This window comes from Zea mays, chromosome 7, assembly GCF_902167145.1.
Source record: "Zea mays cultivar B73 chromosome 7, Zm-B73-REFERENCE-NAM-5.0, whole genome shotgun sequence".
Taxonomy (NCBI): Eukaryota; Viridiplantae; Streptophyta; class Magnoliopsida; order Poales; family Poaceae; genus Zea; species Zea mays.
The window spans coordinates 130,173,264-130,192,338 of NC_050102.1; the positions used below are offsets into that span (position 1 = coordinate 130,173,264).

Sequence of the window (19,075 nt, forward strand, 5' to 3'; positions counted from 1 at the left end):
TGCAAGGTACTACACTTTTCCATGCTTTGAACAAGCATCTGCCAACCGGCAGGGAAAACAAATCGGTTAGGGTTAGTTTGGGAACCCAATTTCTCAAGGGATTTCTATTTTTCCAAGAGAAATTAGTTAATTTTCCTTAGAAAAATAGAAATTCCTTGGAAAATTAAGGTTCCCAAACTAGCCCTAGCCCTTAGAAAAAAAGAATTTCATGCAACACTTAGGATATATTTGGAAGCAAAGGGGTTGGAGACTAAATTCTTCTTACTATTCAATTTTAAATAGTAAGACCCCTTTGGAATGCCAATTTTGAATAATAAGACCTTTTAAAATGCAGGAATTTCGAATGACTCATACCAGGCGCATTCCAAAGGGGGCTAATGGGATTTAATCCACTTGCTCCCAAACAAACCCTTAGCAAACAAATATTTTGAAATAACATGATGTACGAAACCTTATTGCTTTCTTAAAATCAGAGTTTATCTCGATAAAACAAAAAAAAAAGGGTAACCGGTTTAATTAGTTTGTATTGCAAGATGCAAGGTACTGCACTTTCCCGTGCTTTGAACAAGCATCTGCCAACCGGCAGCGAAAACAAATCAGTCAGGCAAAGAGAATTTACAGGGAACACTCAGGAGACAATATTCTGAGAGAATTGGAACTGGAGCTCAACTCATCAAATGAGGCTCCACGAAGTATAAGGTCATTGTACACACACTGGATATCCAGCATCACTGCAGCGACTACTACGAGGACGGCACCGTGAGGCGGGACACATCAGGCTCATAAATTGTATCATTGATCTTCGATGGTGGCCAATACCGGAGGATAGATCTCCCGACAATGTTCCTCACTGGAAGTGGACCCCTGCAACGGCAAGACATTCAATACGATTCAGGCATATCCGCATATCTGTGCGTTTCTAGTGTAACAGGTCGAATTACAGTAGCTTGCGACGTACCAGTTGTGGGAATCAAAGCTGTTGTTGCGGTTGTCTCCCAACACGAACACATAACCTTCCGGCACAAGCTGCAGCAACAACCAACAAATATGAAATGCGTTAGGACACCTAGCCACCCAGGTACCGCATGATGAACCATCATGCTTACAGAAATGCAAGAATGCTAAGCAGTATGACTAAGGGAATAGTCTATGTGGCTATCAAGCATTCGACAATTCAACTAGCAGTCAAATACCGAAAATGCAACAGCTGATACTTCTTTACCGCACAATCTAGAGACTTTAGTTCAGCATCTCAATTACTTACGCTAACAAAAGCAAGAATTCCAACGAAAATATGTCTAACGTCTCTAACCTAAGTAAAAAAAGAACAATATATGAAAGCAGAATCACACTACAAAATGCATAGTTCCTAATGTTATAGAACATATATCATACCACTGGTTCCATCTCGTAGTTGTGTGGCTCCAGCACAAAATCCTCATCCTGAACTACTCCATTAACAAACAGCTTGCCATCACGCACCTGTTAAAAGAGCCAAGATTTTCAGAGTTACAACTCAAGCATAAAAGAATCGAGCTGTTTCGAGCAGCATAATGGCGCGAAACAAAAGGATCGCTGCACTACCATCGAAACGAAAGCTTACTTCAACATAGTCTCCTCCCTTGGCCACAACTCTCTTGATGAACACATCACCTGAGCTGTAGCCATAAACCTGCAATGAAAACGTTCGATTCAGACATCACCATTCACCGTATCAGGTATGAGAAAACAATCCAGGGAGGCTGGAAATGGCACCTGAAGTCCTGGGGGAGCCCGGAAGATCACGATGTCCGAAATTTCTGGATCCCGGAATATGTATGAGACCTGCAGATCACAATAACACCAGATCATGCACAACAACAAACATAAAAACGGCATGGTACATCTCTGAAAACCAAAATGTTCTGTCAGGCAAAGGCTCTATCTACCTTCTCAGCAAGTATCCGATCACCGACATCGAAGGTCGGGTACATGGACTTGGACGGGATGGACTTCGGCTCGGCCAGGGACGACCCGTAGAGAAGTGGCACGGTCACAGCCGCAAACGCCGTCTTGGCGTCATCGGAGCAGGAGCTGACCCACCTCGACAGCCAGTTGCTCCTGCTCATCGCTGCACCAGCACCACTGCTCGTCGCAATTCCGGTAGAACCAGTAGAAGCACCAATCAACGCCTTCTTGGGGGGAGCCGAAGGCGCCAGCGAGCGGGGAGGGGAAGAGGGTGCCGAAGACGACGAGGTGGCAAGGTCGCTGCACGGGAGCCACCTCGCTGTCTGCAGGAACGGGAGGAAGGAGGTGGGGTTGAAACCGAGGGAAATCGGCGACGAGCCTGAGAGAGAAGCCGCCGATCCGGTGGTTCCAGGCGTCGGTCCCGTCCTCTGCGCAAGCACCGAGAGCAGCCCCACGGCAAGAGACGGCGGCGGCGACTTGGACGATAAGCACGCACGCGTGAGCAGCAACGAGTGAGCTCCGGCGGCGATGGCCTGGGGCTTCGGGTGGTTGTAGTCGCCTCCGTCATGGCGGTCGCTGCCGCTGCCGCGGTGCTGCTCGGGCTGGCGGGTGGAGGTGAAGATGCAGAAGGGGCGCCAGGCGCCGTCATGGAGGAGGCGGCTGCCCGAGGCGGAGGCGGAGGAGAAGCGGTGGCCGAGCGACGCGGCGAGGTTCTGCGCCACGTAGCCGGAGTAGGAGACGGTGATGCGGATCGCCATGGCGAACAGGCAGAGGAGCCGTAGCGAGAGCGAGAAGAGGCGGATGGGGCTGTCGAGGAAGCAAGCGGAGATTGGGGCGTCGACGAGCTAGAAGCAGGCGGCCATTCCGGAGGGTTAAAGAGTGTGTGGAGGGTGCGTCGGAAAAGTCCAGGTGAGGTCTTCCGGCGAGCTACCTCGCCGGAAGACGACGTCAACGGTGGCGGTCAAGGAGGAAGCGGCGAGGTGAAGGCGAATTGGGGGAGAACGGAGAAGCGAAGGGCCAAAAGATTGGTGTGGTTTATAGACGCGTGGACGACTTTTCTGAGAACGTGGAGGGATGGAGGCCCTCGGGTTTAGGAAATCCTGTTTGATGTAACATCATCGGTCGCAATCGCAAATAGTAAGTATATAGCTTTTTATGTTATAAACCTTTATAATTTTAGTTAAATTCTGGAGTCAAAATAATCCTTCATAATTTCTTCTTATAATTTTAGTTAAACCAAGATTCTTTGACTGTCCAAAAAGTTAAAATGTCTTAGACTGGGATGGCAATGAGTCGGATTTAGATCGAGTGAAGCAAAAAACTCGTCCGTGATTATATCTGTAAAGACTACCAAAACCCACTCATAATACATAGCTGGCAGTATATAAGAGTTTCTTGCTATCTAGTTAAAAATTAACTAAAACAAGCTCTAGCACATCTAAACATGAGAGGTGAGCTAATTTTTTAATTAAATCTTCAATTAGTTGTTATCCAACTAGCTAGTAAACTATAGTTAACTCGATCTAAATTTTAGCCCAAGTAGTAACTAACTATGTGTATCAAACATTTGTTTACTTGTGAATTTTGGGGATAAGATACATAACGAGAAATTGACATGGAATCTGACCAAATTAACATTTGAATATGCTTTCAAATAAATAGCTACTATGAAGCATGCATCTTGTTTGCAATAGAAAGTACAACTTCTTGACCCATCGTCTAGTATTTTCTGAATCTCTACTTTTTTAAAGCACCATGTCACATGTGAAGCACGTATATCTGTCCATTTTCTCCGACAGGAAGTCATACCCAACGCAGCGCTCCCACAGTAAGTCATACCCAACGCAACGCTCAATAGGTTGTTACATCATAGATAGGTCATGAGAAACTATCTAACCCTAACACGACAGGAAGTCATACCCAACACAGCGCACCCACAGTACCACCTTGCTAGCTGAAGGAGGACGAGCAATCGAGCGAGCTATAAAAAAAGGCCAGGCTACTTTTCAACTCATATATTTTTCGTTCTTTTGGCTAAGATAAAATATAATATTTATTCTTATCAACTTAATATCTAACATGTGAATCTTATGTTCATTTTAATATTAAACTAGCTAGTTACTCGTGCTTTGCTACGGTTGTTATATATCATATAAATAGGTATTGAGATATTTATTTAAATATAATTATTGTTTATTTCTAAACACTAAGGTAAATGTGGTCTAGTGACTAGTGGTTAACCCCAAATTTTCTGAGCAGGTGGTAGCACTAGATGACTACATTAAGTTCTTAATAGAATAATATAGATTTATTTTTTATAAGTATCAAATATGATTATATGACGTCACAATGCATAAGCATTATAATGTTGTTTTAACTTGTATAAGCAGATATCACAAGTATACATCATAAATGTGGCAAGAAGGGGGCGTGAGAACAAGTTATATATTTTCTATCCAAATTTTTGGAGCTGAGCCAGGGGTGGACCCAACAGGCTTTTGTACCTATAGTAATAGTAAATAAAATAGAAAGTCCATTAAAATGAGAGGGGTATGTGCTTCCACTCGCCACAACGCAAGTCTGTCTCTTACTAGAGCTAATAGTTACGGAGTAGTTGTTAAAATTAGCTGAAAACATCCCAACAATTTAGCTGATAGTTAGAGCATCTCCAATTTTTCTCTAAGCAACTCCGTACGTTTCAAATTTAAGAAGTGAAAAATAATTATCCAATAGTTCTCTAAATGGACTTGTTAAATATAGTTACTTACTATCTAACTCAATTTGGTCTTGGAGACTAGATAGCCATTTTCGATAACAGTTGCCGCCTAATATTTTCACACCACGCAGTGAGATTTGGCGCATTTTTTTTCACACCACGAGGCAGGCTCAAGCAAACATTATTAAAAAAATCAAGACACAATGATTAAATTATAGAAGAATATAGTTTACCTAAAACACTGTTTTTCACTGTTATGCATCGTAAATTGTTTGAATATAGGGACTGAAACGTGTAAGCTGCTGGACCCCATATTCATATTTAAATTTTACTCTTCGAATCGTATAGTCTATAATGCAGAACAGTGTTTTAGGTAAACTATAAGTAATCTGCTGGATGTGGTCTAAGTTGTGCGCCACCAAGCTCATTTCTTGCAGTTGTGCGCTGCCACGGAGATCTGCCATCAGGGAGATCCATAGCCACGGAGAGGCCAAAAAAATAGAAAATAAGCGCACGCAACATAAAACAGAAAAATGGATCCACCAAATATAGACTTAAAATTAAAGTACTTTCTAAATATTAGGAACAGTTGGAGACCAAACTATTTTTTACTCTCAATAGCTATTTAGCAGTCTGTTAAACATGAGTTTAGGGAGCATTTTTTAGAGAAAAATTGGAGATATTCTTAGCTAGATATTTGTTAGCCAGTTAATTCTACTAGAATTTTTTTGACAACTAATTATTGGTTCTAGTGTATTCAAACAAGCCCTAACAGACCCTTAATCCTAAGACAAAATTTTATGTTCAAACTACATGTGTTAGAATATCTTCAAGAGACTAACCAAATAGCTCACCATGCCAAATTTTGGCTAATCAACAACAAAATATCTCTACAACATATTAGTTATCTGACTCGCCAAGCTATCCGACTCTCCAAATTGACTCCCTTACTAGCCAAACTTGGATAGCCACCTGACTAGCCAAAATAGATAGATGATCTGTTGGAGTAAAATGTTATATATAAAGTATAATTGTCGGCGTTTCGGACCCACGAGGACCCTCAACCGATCAGTGAATTTGTCGCTGCGTGTACCTGCCCAGATGGGTTGATGCAAGATGGAACACAAGAGGAGGAATGAGACTTATATTATCTTGCACCGGGGTGCTCGTAGTAGGGGTTACAAACGTCGCGCGCGAGAGAGAGAGAGAGAGAGAGAGAGAGGGTTCGGTCTTGAGATGAGGTGTCTGAGTTGGCCTCCACCACGTCTCCCCTATTCTGCCTGTCTCTGCTCGCCTTCTTTTTTCTTGCCCCCCAGGAAGGCCCTGAACATCACCTTTTATAGATACAAGGAGATGGTCCAGATATATAATGGGGGTGTATCTATGTGCTAACGTGGCCGGCGGAGAAGTGCTTGAGCCCTGTGTACGTGCTAACGTGGCCGTCGGAGAAGTGCTTGAGCCCTGTAGAAGCGCAGCTGGCGGTGCGGCATGGATCCCGCTGACGTTTCCTTGCTTCCGTAGGGAGTTTGAGAACAACCGACGTCATGGACGCACACGGGGAGCCATCATTATCTGTTACCGGAGTAATCTAGATGGGACACCGGTCTTGTTCCTTCGTAGCCTGAGGCAACTAGCTAGGGGTAGGGTAATGATGTATCCCCTGTGGCGCGGTCGGTCCGAGGCCGAGGTCGGGCGAGGCGGAGACTTCTCCTGAGGCCGAGGCCGAGGTCGGGCGAGGATGTGACCCCTCCCGAGGCCGAGGCGGAGACCTTCTCCCGAGGCCGAGGCTGAGGCCTGAGGTCGGGCGAGGCGGAGCTCCCTGTTGCGCCCGAGGCTGAACCCTGGGGAGGTCGTGACTTACTGATGTCAGTTTTACCCTGGTGGTTGGCACAGTAGTCGGAACGGGGTGAATAGCGTTGTCTTCCTATCAGAACGATCAGTAAAGGGACGAAGTGACTACGGTCACTTCGACCTTGCCGACTGAGGCGTGCGTGCCAGGATAAGGTGTCAGGCGATCCCCGCATTAAATGCGCATGCGATACGATCGGTTGGTAAGGTGAGTTGGCCGAGGTCGCTGCACGACAAAATTTGCCCGAGCTTAGCCTCGGGTGAGCCGGGGGTGTGCCTACTGCCTGAGGAGGTCCTCGAGCGAGGCGTGAATCCGTCTGGGACTACTGTCCTTACCCGAGGCCAGGCTCGGGTGAGACGAGTTCGCGTCCCTCGGCTGACGGGGCCTTGACTTGAACCGCGTTTATCAGTCTTTGCGGTTTATTCTGAAAATGTTTTCCAGCCATGTTAAGGATTATTGGGGTACCCTAATTACGGTACCCGACAGTAATCTTTATAAAAAAGTTAAATAGAGAGTCAAATAGAAATAAAGAGTCTACTGAAGATCCTGTTACGCTAGCAAAAACATCGCCAAAGGGGGTGTTTGGTTTGCCCCTGCTAAAATTTAGCCCCTATCACATCGAATGTTTGAACCTCCGTTCGGGGTATTAAATGTAGTCGGATTATAAAACTAATTTCTCAGCCGAAGATTAAAAAGTGAGACAAATCTAGTACAGTTGGTTGGGTTTATATTTCATATTCCTATTTGAAAGTCAAACGCTTGATGTGACCCGGGCTAAACTTTAGTCCACAGAACCAAAGACCCCCAAAGTATAAAAGTTTAACTTTGGGTACAACGAGGTAATGTTATTTATGTTCCCGCAATATTCCAGTACACCTTTGTGCTGTATTTATTGAATTGTCAATCGAGTGACTGACAAACGGCCAACGAACGCGGCGGCCACTAGTCGTTAGGTGAACATCACTGTCGCGGCCGTGAAAAGGCGCGTGCCGCGATTAGGTCGCGGGGGGGAAATAAACTAGACTGATCCACAACCCTCCGAGCTGAAGAAGAACAGGCACAGCCGAAACAGAGGTCGTCATCAGCGCGCAGCACCACCGAGTACGGAGCCACGAAAACGAACTCTGATCAGCCAGTGTGCATTGCCGGTAAGCTGGAAGCCTCGACCGTTGCTTCGTGGCAGCTTCCACTGTTGGAGCTGTATCAGACACGTCAGTCAATAGCCAGTGACGAAGCCATGGGCCCACAGCGGAGAGTGTTTCAGATGGAGCCGTGGATGGATCAGAGTGACGCTTGAAGATATGCGACCAGGTCCAAGATCTGGACGAGGAAACAGGAGCCGTGCATTCGCATACCCAGCATCATCAGTGGACAGCTAGGAACTTGGTCCATCCATACTCCTTTTCTTTTTCTTTCCAGATTAGGGCTTGTTCGGTTATTCCCAATACACATGGATTTGATGTGATTGGAAAAAATTAAGAAGAAGTTTGACTTGTTTGGGATTCAAACACATCCAATCTCACTCAATCCACATGGATTGAGAGCTAACCGAACAAGCCATTAAGAGGTCCGTTTGTTTCTCTTCAACGTGGATTGGACGGGATTGGATGAGTTTCAATCCATAATAAGTTAAAATCCATACTGATTTTTTTAATCCCATTCAATCTATGTGATATAGAAATAATCAAACAAGGGCAAAACGTTCCTCCAAGATTCAAATCAGGAAACGGTGCAGGATAACTCATTCAGATGAGACAACAAAAGGTAGCATTGTACAATAATGTCAACTGTGAAAGCAAGATAAAATGATCATTGCAGTAAAACAACCGTGGTCAAATCTGGAAACGTTCAACTAACTAAGCTCATCCACCAAATGCTTGTTTGGAAGCACCCAGTTTTTAAGAATTTGGTTCTAAACATACCAGTTTATATCCTAGTTTATAGAAACTAGATTCTCAGTCCCTTAAAAATCAAGAAACTAGACTTCTCTAGCTAAAACCAGTTTATGAAAACTGAGGTGGTTTCAAACATTTTAAACTATTTTTTCATAAACAGTTTCTAAAAACTAGAGATAAACATTAGGTTATTAAAAACTATGTTGTTTCCAGGCCTAAATAAAAAGCTCGCGCACACTGGCACGTGGGCCCAGCCCATCGACGTCCGCGCCTGGACGTCAACCGCCAGCAACGACGATTCGCTTCTGCAAAGATGTCAAACGCTAAGTAATTGACTCCATATAAAAACCCAAGGAACTCGGTGATGATGTACGCGGTGTCGTAAGCACTTACGCTCTGAGGATGCCCAATCATGCGCAACGACAGAGAGAGAGAGAGAGAGAGAGACAGGGCAGGAAGGAAGAAAGCAGGAAGCGTCGCGAGCTGGTGACGAACGGAAACGTGCTGCAATCGCTGGACTGGACTGCTGTCTAAGCTACGGGTGACAGCGTGAAGCAACCTAGTAAACTAAGGGAATGACGATCATGTTTAGGTGCAGTAAGAATGGTGACCGGACGAAATTGTCTAGAACTTTACAAGGGACGAACTGCTAGCGTTCATGTGTTCAAAAGAAGAAGTGAAATTTCCAGCTGCCATGTTCGACCCTAGGAGATCTGCAGGCTGCAGATGCGTTCGGTCCGTGTGACCTGATTAATCCAGGGAGAAAAAGAGAAGGGACCTTTTTCTTAGTAGCTGTCTATTTAGGCCCCACTCACATCTAGCCGTCCACTAATATTTTACGTTGCGATCATCCCTGGTTCCATATACATCTGCTATACCCTTTTTTAAAAACTAGTTATTGCTCTATCTAAAGTTAAAACATCTAATAATTCAAAACGAGACAGTTGTTTACAAGAAACATGAGATATGCTTGTGTCTAAAAATTAGGCAATATATCAGGTGCAACAGGACCTATTGGTGCAACCACGCGACCAAAACACAAGCATGAATATGTGAGGACCTTTTTAAAAATATCTAGGAGATGTGATGTGTTTTTTTTTTAATTAAAAAGGTCTCCCGCTCTCCCCCATCACCCTGTGTGTCTTAGTTACACGGGTTGCACCAATAAATCCGATTGCACATGATATGTTGCTTTAAAGTTAAACTCGAGCATGGTGCATGGACATGATGCCAAGGTGAATCCAGTGCTCCCTCCACCCCAAATTATAATTCTTTTTCATTAGTCAAACTATCTTAAAACACCACTTGTTTAACTAAAATTATAGAGAAAGCTATAAAAATAAATAACATTAGGTTTACTATAAAACACAAGTAATTAAAAAAATATAGTGAAACTTATTTAGAGCCTGTTTGGTTTAGTTTTTTCAAACGAGCTTTTATGAGAATTTACGTATCGTGGAGATTATATGCGGAGGAAAATAAATGAGTACATAGAGTTTAAGATCTAGGAATTGATGAATTCCTTCTGTTGCAACAACTCACTGATTATATGTTCACATTGATTTTGACCGATTTTCACCAAACCGGTCTCATAAAAACGGGGTAAAAAGCTAAATATTTACCAAATCGCAGCAACTTCTAGCGGTTAGAAGCTAGATTTAAGCTGAAACAACCACTTAGTATTATAAATGTCATTTTCATTACATAAATTTAGCCATCTCCAATTTTATCAAAGTTATAGAGATATTTACAAATATTTATACTGATATACTATAAAAATATAATTAGTAAAGAACATAATAATACTTATAATTAATGAAGAATATATATAATACCTATATGATATTATAATATAATTATTTTATTAGGTAAATGTGATCCAAATATGGGATGTTTTGACTTAGAATAACTTACAATTTAGAACAAAGTTAGATTAGCTTATGGATTAGAAGATTACAAATTTTATTTATTACTTCTATGTAGCCATATTGGTGCCGTTTGGATCTACCCAGACTCGGCTTTTGCCCAGCATTTACAATCCACAAGCTACCCCTCTCTTGCTTTCACCAGCTCGTGCCAGATAAAAGCTAAGCTCTACCTGATCTAAAAGGAACCGGCTTTTACATCCAGAAGAGTCAGCGCATTAACAGGTTCTGGCCCATACAACATCTCTTACGTTTGCAGTTCAACAATCAGGCAAGATTATGAAGGGGCATAGGGATTAAAACTTTATGACAACTAGTACAAAAAGGTTAGAGTAGTAAGCATGCAATAAGTCACCTAAAACTCCACTAGTTTTTTTTGAGGGGGGCGGGGATTAGTTACAATTTCTGCATAAAATGGACGAAGTAACAGTCAAGAGAATCAATAGCATCCACATTTACATCTAGCGTCGTCCCCGGGGCTTCGACCTTCCTTTCTGCACCATTCAAAATGGGTAAACATGGTTAGGCGAAAAGGGAAGTTTGGCAATATGCAGAACCAACTAAAAACTTATCTCAGTTTTACTCACCGATGCACCACCAAAGCTGGAACCTGAAGCTGTAGCCCCACCTGAAAAATACATAGATGTGTCATGAAGTACAATATGTCCTAATTTTGAATAGACACTTATAATGAAAGCACTGAACTCGGGATAAACAAGCAACGTGCAGGAAAGAAAAACGGTGCTAATACAATTAATCTATATCAGTAAGTACGTGCAGCTCCAAGTTGCTTCAAGCAAAATAGCATGCAAATTCCACCATACGGCTTACAGCACGTAATGTTGATTGATCAAGTATGTGTACCTCCAAATGGTGTAGAAAATAGAGATGTTCCACCCAAAGATGTAGTGCTAGTCCCAAATCCAGGAGCAGGTGTTGATGCCAATGTTGGAGTGGAGGCTGTCCCAAATGGTGTGGTCAACTGAGCCGACCCAGATGCACCAAAAAGGTTGGCTGATGGAGCTGGAGTTGTTGGAGTTGCAAACAGACTAGATGAGGATGGAGCAGAAGCCGGTGTGCTAAAAGTTGAAAAGGCACTTGAGGAAGTCGCAGCAGACGGAAAGGAAGGTTGCTGCGGTTGGCTTGTAGCTGGTGCAGCGATTTGTGGCATGGGCTGCGCAGGGGCAGGCAAATGCAGTGTTGGATGGACCCTTCTGGCAGCTGCTTCTTGTTTAGCTGCCTCTCGTCTGTTTGCCTCTAGAAATGGATTGCTCCCATTGCCGTTGCGGCGTTGTTCATTAAGATATTCAGCTTTCATTGATTCAACATATTGATGAAGATTTTCCACCTGAAAAATAGCAAAGATAAGGAAACCCCTTAGTATGAAGGCGATACTAAGCTTACTAGCTTAGTAGTAAATGATAACAAATAATGGCTTCTCATTTTGTTCACAGCAACGTTGCAACTTCTAAATGTTAAATCAGTTAAGGGTTTTATATTTGACTCATCATAAGAAAGCAATAATTGTTAGACATGGCACATCATCAAAGTATATTTCATAGCAAAAATTATCCTGAATTTATTTATTTATATAACCTCTTTTTTGAGCAAGCTTACCTTAGAAGCAACATAGATGAAGTAATCATGCACATTTGACATAACTTTTGGAAGAGAATCTAGAGAATCTGATGATATTTTATTTGTCTCAATTTGAACCAGCTGCTCTAGCTCCCCAATCCACTTGCAACACTCCGCAAGATAGCACTCAAACCTATTGACAGTGTGCTGCATAAAAATGGAAGGGCGCTTTGGGACTCCACTGTAGAAATCTAACACTGGCTGATTGGGTGGAGCACCAGCAGAAGGATTTGAAGAACCACCATTTGCAACTCCAGCACCTGTACGGGTGAATCTTGGCCTCAACATCAGATACGACCTAATAGCAAATTCCGTGTTCCACATCATTTCATTGACAACATTCATCAACTCTTGAATGGAAGCCTTCTCTCTCTCCATTACAGTGGTGGTCCCTCCAAGTTCCTGCTAGAGTAGACAACAAATATCACTAATGGATCCAAGATCCTGCTAGAACAGACCCAGGCCAGCCTACCACTATGGCACTACAATTGTATACAAAATAAAATATTCAGCATTGGTACATCAATTCCCAGCTACCAACCAAAATTACTTTAAAAGGCATGTTAACATTCAGGTTGGATGCAAGTTTGCACTAAATAACCCACCATGATCTTATTAGATTTATAACTGCACTATCATGGGAAAACTTCGTAGTCAAACTATGAAGCTTCTATTCTTACTAGCTTCTATGAAGTTTCAGTTGCAACATAAGTTTTCCTTGTTCATGACATAACTAAACCATTAGAACAAGCCTATATCTAATAGACTTATATGATAGATCACATATTTGTGGAAAGTGGAGAAGGTTTAATCTTTCAGAAATTCACCTAACAAAGAAATGGAAGAGGGTTTTGAAGTCTGCAGTTGTCGGGGGGTCAGGGGACACTATATCAAAGATATAGATCACTAACTCATGAACCTTAAAATTCATAGAAGGTCTACAGGTGACTCTTGTCTGTTTGCAATGATATAACAAATTCTAGAAAAATACTTTGTGCTCTTTCAGAATGCCTATCATGCTATCAGCCAAGACTACAGTGATTTCTGGATTGTGGAGCGTGACAAAAACAATCAATCATGCACTAAAAGCTAAGAAAATCTAGTAAAGGTGAAGATCCTGATGAAATATCCGAACCTGAACAATCCGACTTGCATCAAGCTCAAAATTTACATTTGAGATTGAGGAGTCATAAAGGCGACTGCACTGATCCAACCTCTCACACTCGTCTCTGTAGTCTCGTACCTTGTCCCTGCAAAACCACAGTTAAGGAAGAAAAACATCATGGAAACAATTTTGTTGGGGGTCTTCTTCTCCGCCGAAGGTCGTCTAAGCAAAAACACCTTCGTCGGGACAGTACAAGGACAGATGTGATATGAAGATATAAGCCGAAGCTACAATTAGAAGAGCTTAGGTTTGGTGTCATGCTAAAGACGAAGGACGATACCGACTTAAAGAGGAAAAGACTGTATGGTCCTTGCTAGTCTATATTATGATCATAATTAGTTATCAGGGACACAAATGTAATTTTGTCCGGGCTGCGTCACGTGCCTATAAATAGATGAACAGTACACATGCACTGTTCATGCTGCATTGTAATTGTTCCCGCGTCCCTCACATTATCACCTTCTGTTGAAACGAAGGTATCAATAAAGCATAAATATTATGAGCATTTATTTATGTTTATAAAGTGAAATAAGAATGTTAATAATCCATTTCTATGCTGCCATTATTTACATTCTTATATGTTTTATGTCTTTTTATATGTATTCATTTATCGAGATGATGAAGATATGACCTTCGTCCAAAAATCATTATATCCGAAGGGAAATAATGTTTCGAAGGACGAAGGTCCTTATCCATTAACGATTGTGTTGCTTTGTTATTGGTGTATAGCATTCGAGAAGAAGGACCATCAAATTTATAGTGCACAACTGAAACATCAAATGCTCCAATAAACCCAATGTATGCAACATATTACAAAAAATGGAGAGGAACTGCAAGCCCTTGACCATTGAGGCTAAGACTCTGAGGATTGCCTCGAGAACATCAAACACAACATAAGCCCACCCTCAACAGAAAATCTAATCATGGAATACAAGATGTATCATTCCGTCCAGAAACCAAAACTTTACTACAATGGAAAATGGCAGCAGCCTCAAATTTAAAAAATAGCCCCATGTAGGAAGAGAACAGGCTGAACAGCTTAGATACGTCATCTACCAATACCTTCAATTTAAATCACACTCATTTCACCGTAAAGAATCAATCGGGAGCACATTCCACTAATTTGGCCTAGTAATCATGTACTTCTGCTAATTGGGTGGAGCAATTCTAGTTGTGGGTCTAAATCGACAATGAGTTCCATGATTCCATCTAAGCAATAACCGCGCTCCTTTGCAAGAAAAGCAGACAAGGGAAAAGTAAATATTCAGAGGAAGAACCCTACTCGATCTGGAGCAAAGCCTTCTGCGACTCGGCGTGCAGCTCCTCCCACTTGGTGTTGTACCCAGCGGGTTTCATATCCGTCGTGTACAGCATCAGCTTCTGATGCTGTGGCTGCGGCTGCTGAGGTTGCGCCGCCGGCGCCACCTGCTGCTGTGGCTGCTGCTGCGGCTGCGGCTGGAAGCTGAACTGGAACGGCGAGGGCGATAGGGACGGCGCCTGTGAGGTGGCCGGAGTCGGCGTCTGAAACGGATTCGGCGCCGCCGGCGTCTGAAAGGGGTTGGACGCAGCTGGCGTCTGGAAGGGATTCGACGCAGCCGGCGTCTGGAAGGGGTTCGGCGGCGAGGCGAAGGAGAATGCCATTGCCGCGCGCGGAGACGGAGAGGTCGGCGCCGGCGATGTCGACGGCGATGACGATGGCGGAAAGTAGTGGGCTCTTGCTGGGCCGGCGCACGACGGGCTCGGCGAGCTCTTTAAACCCTGGAACTAGAAAACCGGAAGCCGATGCCCTTGGCCCCCTTACCTTAAAGGGTTTTTTAAATTTGTGCCTTCAGTTTTGGTGGTATGCTTATTTATACCCTTAATCGTGTTTTTCTCAGTTGTGCTCTTCCAATGCTATAGAACAGAAGGACACAGCTGAGAAAAAACACGACTAAAAGTATAAGTAAGCACACTACCAAAACTGAGGGCACCAAATTAAAAAACCCCTACTTTAAACTCTAAAAGTTATATTACTCATTAGTATAAAAAGGTACTGAAGTTTAGACCTTCTATGTCTGAATTACTGAATTACTAATTTCTGAATCCTACGTTTTTTATGTTTTTAACTAATTTCTGTAGAATTCCTATGCCATTTTCCCAGTATCCTGCGTCCGATCCAGGTTTACAAAATTGTCTCGGGTAGAAAAACTGTTACTCACTGGTAACGGTTTACCGCCGTTAAACCGGTGAAAACTAGTAAAAACCGGTCGGTACCAATTCAAATAAATTTGAATTCAGACCGGTTTACCGGTGAAAAACGACGAAAAACCACTCTAAACCGTCGGTTTACCACGAAACGAACCAGTTTCGCTGTTTTTACATAAAATGGAATTTTTTGACAGAATTTATTTATAATTTGCTCAATTCACATTGCACGGTAAATATTAATTGATCCACAAGAGATGTGTTCACCAAAATAACATACAACAAATATATGCAACCACAAACTCCAGTTCTTATGCAACAAACAACCAACGAACTTCGCAATACTCAAATACAAGTTCTTTTACAACTCTCCAACGAGGCAACGACACGTAGGTCAAATTATTTCACAATATTCACATGTTCGACTCAAATCATAGTGATAGTACTCGGGCCTGTTGGAAGGATCGTGATATTGTTCTAATCTGTCATAGTGATAGTGATAGGTCTATACAAAAGATATGATACACATTAGCGAGAAAACCAAAACGACAAATAAATACTTATCCACAAATAAAAAACATACTGGCATGTGTGTTTGGTGTTTGCGTATTGCATGTGCACCTCACCAAGTGTTGGACTTTTCTTTTGATGTCACACCCGGTTTTAAGAGACAAAGCCGGGTGCATCTCATACATGCGCCAAAGAAGACAACATATATAATAACAGAGTGTATAGAGATAAATGTCACAATAATCAGAGTACTTATTACATAGCGGAAGACTTACAAAAATAAAAGATAAATATAACATGATCTAAAATCCATCCTTGGCGCGGAAAGTCAACTGGGAGACACCACCTAGATCGAATCGAACTCCTCGATACGTGGCTCCACTTGAACCACCTGTTCTTCTCCTGTGGGCGGTGTGAGACAGTAAGGGTGAGTTCACACATGATCATAGCTCAACAAGTTGTGGGGAACCAGTGGCATGAACTCACCAAATGTGGGAGTTCATGTGATGTGTAAGGCTAATCAACAACATGGGTTAAAGCTGAGCATTGCTTTTAAGTAGTTGGTCAAAATTTTATTAGCAATTACTAGATATAAGTAAATACCAAACATTAATAAAAATAATAGAACAAAATTAATAAATAATCCCATGCAATGTGTCGGGGACCATAATTAGGGGTACCCCCAAGACTTCTAATCTCAGCTGGTAACCCCCACCAACACAAAGCTGCAAAGGCCTGATGGGTGCGATTAAGTCAGGGCTCGGTCCACTCAAGGGACACGATCTCGCCTCGCCCGAGCCCAGCCTCGGGCAAGGGCAGCCGACCCTGGAGGATTCACGTCTCGCCCGTGGCCCCCTCAAGCAACGGACACACCTTCGGCTCGCCCGAGGCCCAGTCTTCGCCAAGAAGCAACCTTAGCCAGATCGCCACGCCGACCGACCGTATCGCAGAAGCATTTAATGCAAGGATGGCCTGACACCTTATCCTGACGCGCGCCCTTCAGTCGACAGAGCCGAAGTGACCGCAATCACTTCGCCGCTCCACTGACCGGCCTGACAAGAGGACAGCGCCACCTGCGTCGCTCCGACTGCTATGCCACTCGACAGAGTGAGGCTGACAGCAGCCAAGTCCGGCTTCGGGCGCCATAGGAAGCTCCGCCTCGCCCGACCCCAGGGCTCGGCCCCCGTCTCGGCCTCGTACGACAAACTCCGCCTCGCCCGACCCAGGGCTCGGGCTCGGCCTCGGCTCCGGAAGACGACGAACTCCGCCTCGCCCGACCCAGGGCTCGGACTCGGCCTCGGCTCCGGAAGACGACGAACTCCGCCTCGCCCGACCCAGGGCTCGGACTCAGCCTTGGCTCCGGAAGACAACGAACTCCGCCTCGCCCGACCTCAGGGCTCGGACTCAGCCTTGGCCTCAGACGATGGTCTCCGCCTCGCCCGACCCGGGGCTCGGACTCGACCACGACCTCGGAAGACAGACTCTACCTCGACCTCGGAGGAGCCACCGCCTCGCCCGACCCAGGGCTCGGACCGACCACGTCACAGGGGGGCCATCATTACCCTACCCCTAGCTAGCTCAGGCTACGGGGAACAAGATCGACGTCCCATCTGGCTCGCCCCGGTAAACAGATAATGATGGCGCCCCGCGTGCTCCATGACGACGGCGGCTCTCAGCCCCTTACGGAAGCAAGGAGACGCCAGCAAGGACTCGACAGCCCCGACAGTTGTCCTTCCGCAAGGCTCCAGCGCTCCTCCGACGGCCACGACATCACATGAACAGGGTGCCAAGACCTCTCCGGCTGCCACGACGGCATGTACTTAGGGCACTAGCTCCTCTCTGCTAGACACGTTAGCACACTGCTACATCTCCTATTGTACACCTGGGCCCTCTCCTTACGCCTGTAAAAGGAAGGTCCAGGGCTCTCGTACGAAAAGGTTGGTCGCGCGGGGGAACGGGACGACGCGCAAAGTCTCTCGCTCTCTCCCACGCGGACGCTTGTAACTCCCTACTGCAAGCGCACCCGACCTGGGCGCAGGGCAACACGAAGGCCGCGAGTTTCCCCTTTTCTACTTGTCTCCCTCTTTCTTGCCCCCCTTCGTGCTCCGCCTCGCGCCGACCCATCTGGGCTGGGACACACGGCGACAATTTACTCGTCGGTCCAGGGACCCCCCGGTGTCGAAACGCCGACAGTTGGCGCGCCAGGTAGGGGCCTGCTGCGTGTTGACGAACAGCTTCCCGTCAAGCTCCAGATGGGTAGTCTCCAGCAACCTTTCCAGCCCGGGATGGTGCTCCGTTTTGAGAGTCTTGAGTTCATGTCCCTCGACGGCAGCTACGACATGATACTCCTTCCTCCGCCGCGCGACAGCGACAATGGCGGCCGACAACCCGCCCGCCGGCGGCGGAATCGACGACGTCTTCCCCACGTGGCGGAAGAACAACATTCGGGTTTGTCCCGTTGCCTCCCCCGCCGATGGAGGAGGAGGCGGGGCAACCAAGGCCAAGCAGGAGGCGGCACCTCGTCGGCTGTCGAGCGAGTCGACGGCGTCGGCGCCCCAACGCGGGACACGTCGGGCGTCGACCTCGCGTCTGAGACGAAGACGAGCGCCGTTTCCCCGCAACACGCCAATTCCAAGCGGAGGGACGATGCCAGCACGCTCGCAAGGGACTTGCTGGGCGTCACCCTCGTACCTAAGACGACGATGCAGTCTGCCCCTGACGCGACTCCGTCACCGCCCGTCGACCAAGAGGTACCGACCGATTCCCATCTCGTGCCTTTTGGATTCAGCCTCGACCCACCAAGCGACTTCGCTTTGGTGGAATCCTTCATAGAGGCATGTCCAAACCCTCCGGGGTACGATATGCAGTCACCCTGGGACCGGCTAACGGCCGTCTCGACCTACGGACCCTCGGGTTCCGAGGAAGATGACGAGCCCGACCTTTGTTGGGATTTCTCCGGACTTCATGACCGCATGTGAATACTGCCTTTCCGATTGTTCCGACGGTAGCCGCAGCCTCGGCGACGAGGACTGCGGCCCAAGTCGTGAATGTTTCCACGTCAATCTAGGGGGTCCTGGCGAAGGCAACCATCTTGGTATACCGGAAAACGGTGATCCCCCTAGACCTGCGCCTCGCGTTGACATCCTTCGGGAGCTAGCTGTGGTCCCAGTCCCTGTAGGGGGTCAGGACTCACAGCTCGAGGAAATCCGCGAGGGGCAGGCCAGGCTCGACGAGGGAGCAGGAACA

At 45.4% G+C, this 19,075-nt stretch overlaps 2 protein-coding genes across 3 annotated transcripts; both read right to left on the reverse strand.

Annotated features, from left to right (window-relative positions):
• Nucleotides 1-429: 429 nt before the first annotated feature.
• Nucleotides 430-3,023, reverse strand: LOC100283156 (uncharacterized). Its single transcript, NM_001156058.2, has 6 exons — nt 1,929-3,023; nt 1,756-1,824; nt 1,604-1,672; nt 1,396-1,482; nt 959-1,026; nt 430-864 (listed from the first exon to the last, which is right to left on the reverse strand). Exons 1-6 carry the CDS (start codon nt 2,703-2,705, stop codon nt 744-746), a joined length of 1,191 nt encoding a protein of 396 aa, NP_001149530.1. The 5' UTR covers nt 2,706-3,023; the 3' UTR covers nt 430-743.
• A 7,583-nt stretch (nt 3,024-10,606) lies between these two features.
• LOC100194061 (nucleoporin p58/p45) lies at nt 10,607-14,923 on the reverse strand. Of its 2 annotated transcripts, none has more exons than XM_008652718.4 (6): nt 14,418-14,923; nt 13,106-13,220; nt 11,950-12,375; nt 11,197-11,680; nt 10,920-10,960; nt 10,607-10,826 (listed from the first exon to the last, which is right to left on the reverse strand). In XM_008652718.4, exons 1-6 carry the CDS (start codon nt 14,774-14,776, stop codon nt 10,794-10,796), a joined length of 1,458 nt encoding a protein of 485 aa, XP_008650940.1. In that variant the 5' UTR covers nt 14,777-14,923; the 3' UTR covers nt 10,607-10,793. The 2 variants fall into 2 exon arrangements, with proteins under 2 accessions (XP_008650940.1, NP_001132589.1); NM_001139117.1 differs by having other exon boundaries at nt 10,612-10,826; nt 11,950-12,372; nt 14,418-14,909.
• Nucleotides 14,924-19,075: the final 4,152 nt, after the last annotated feature.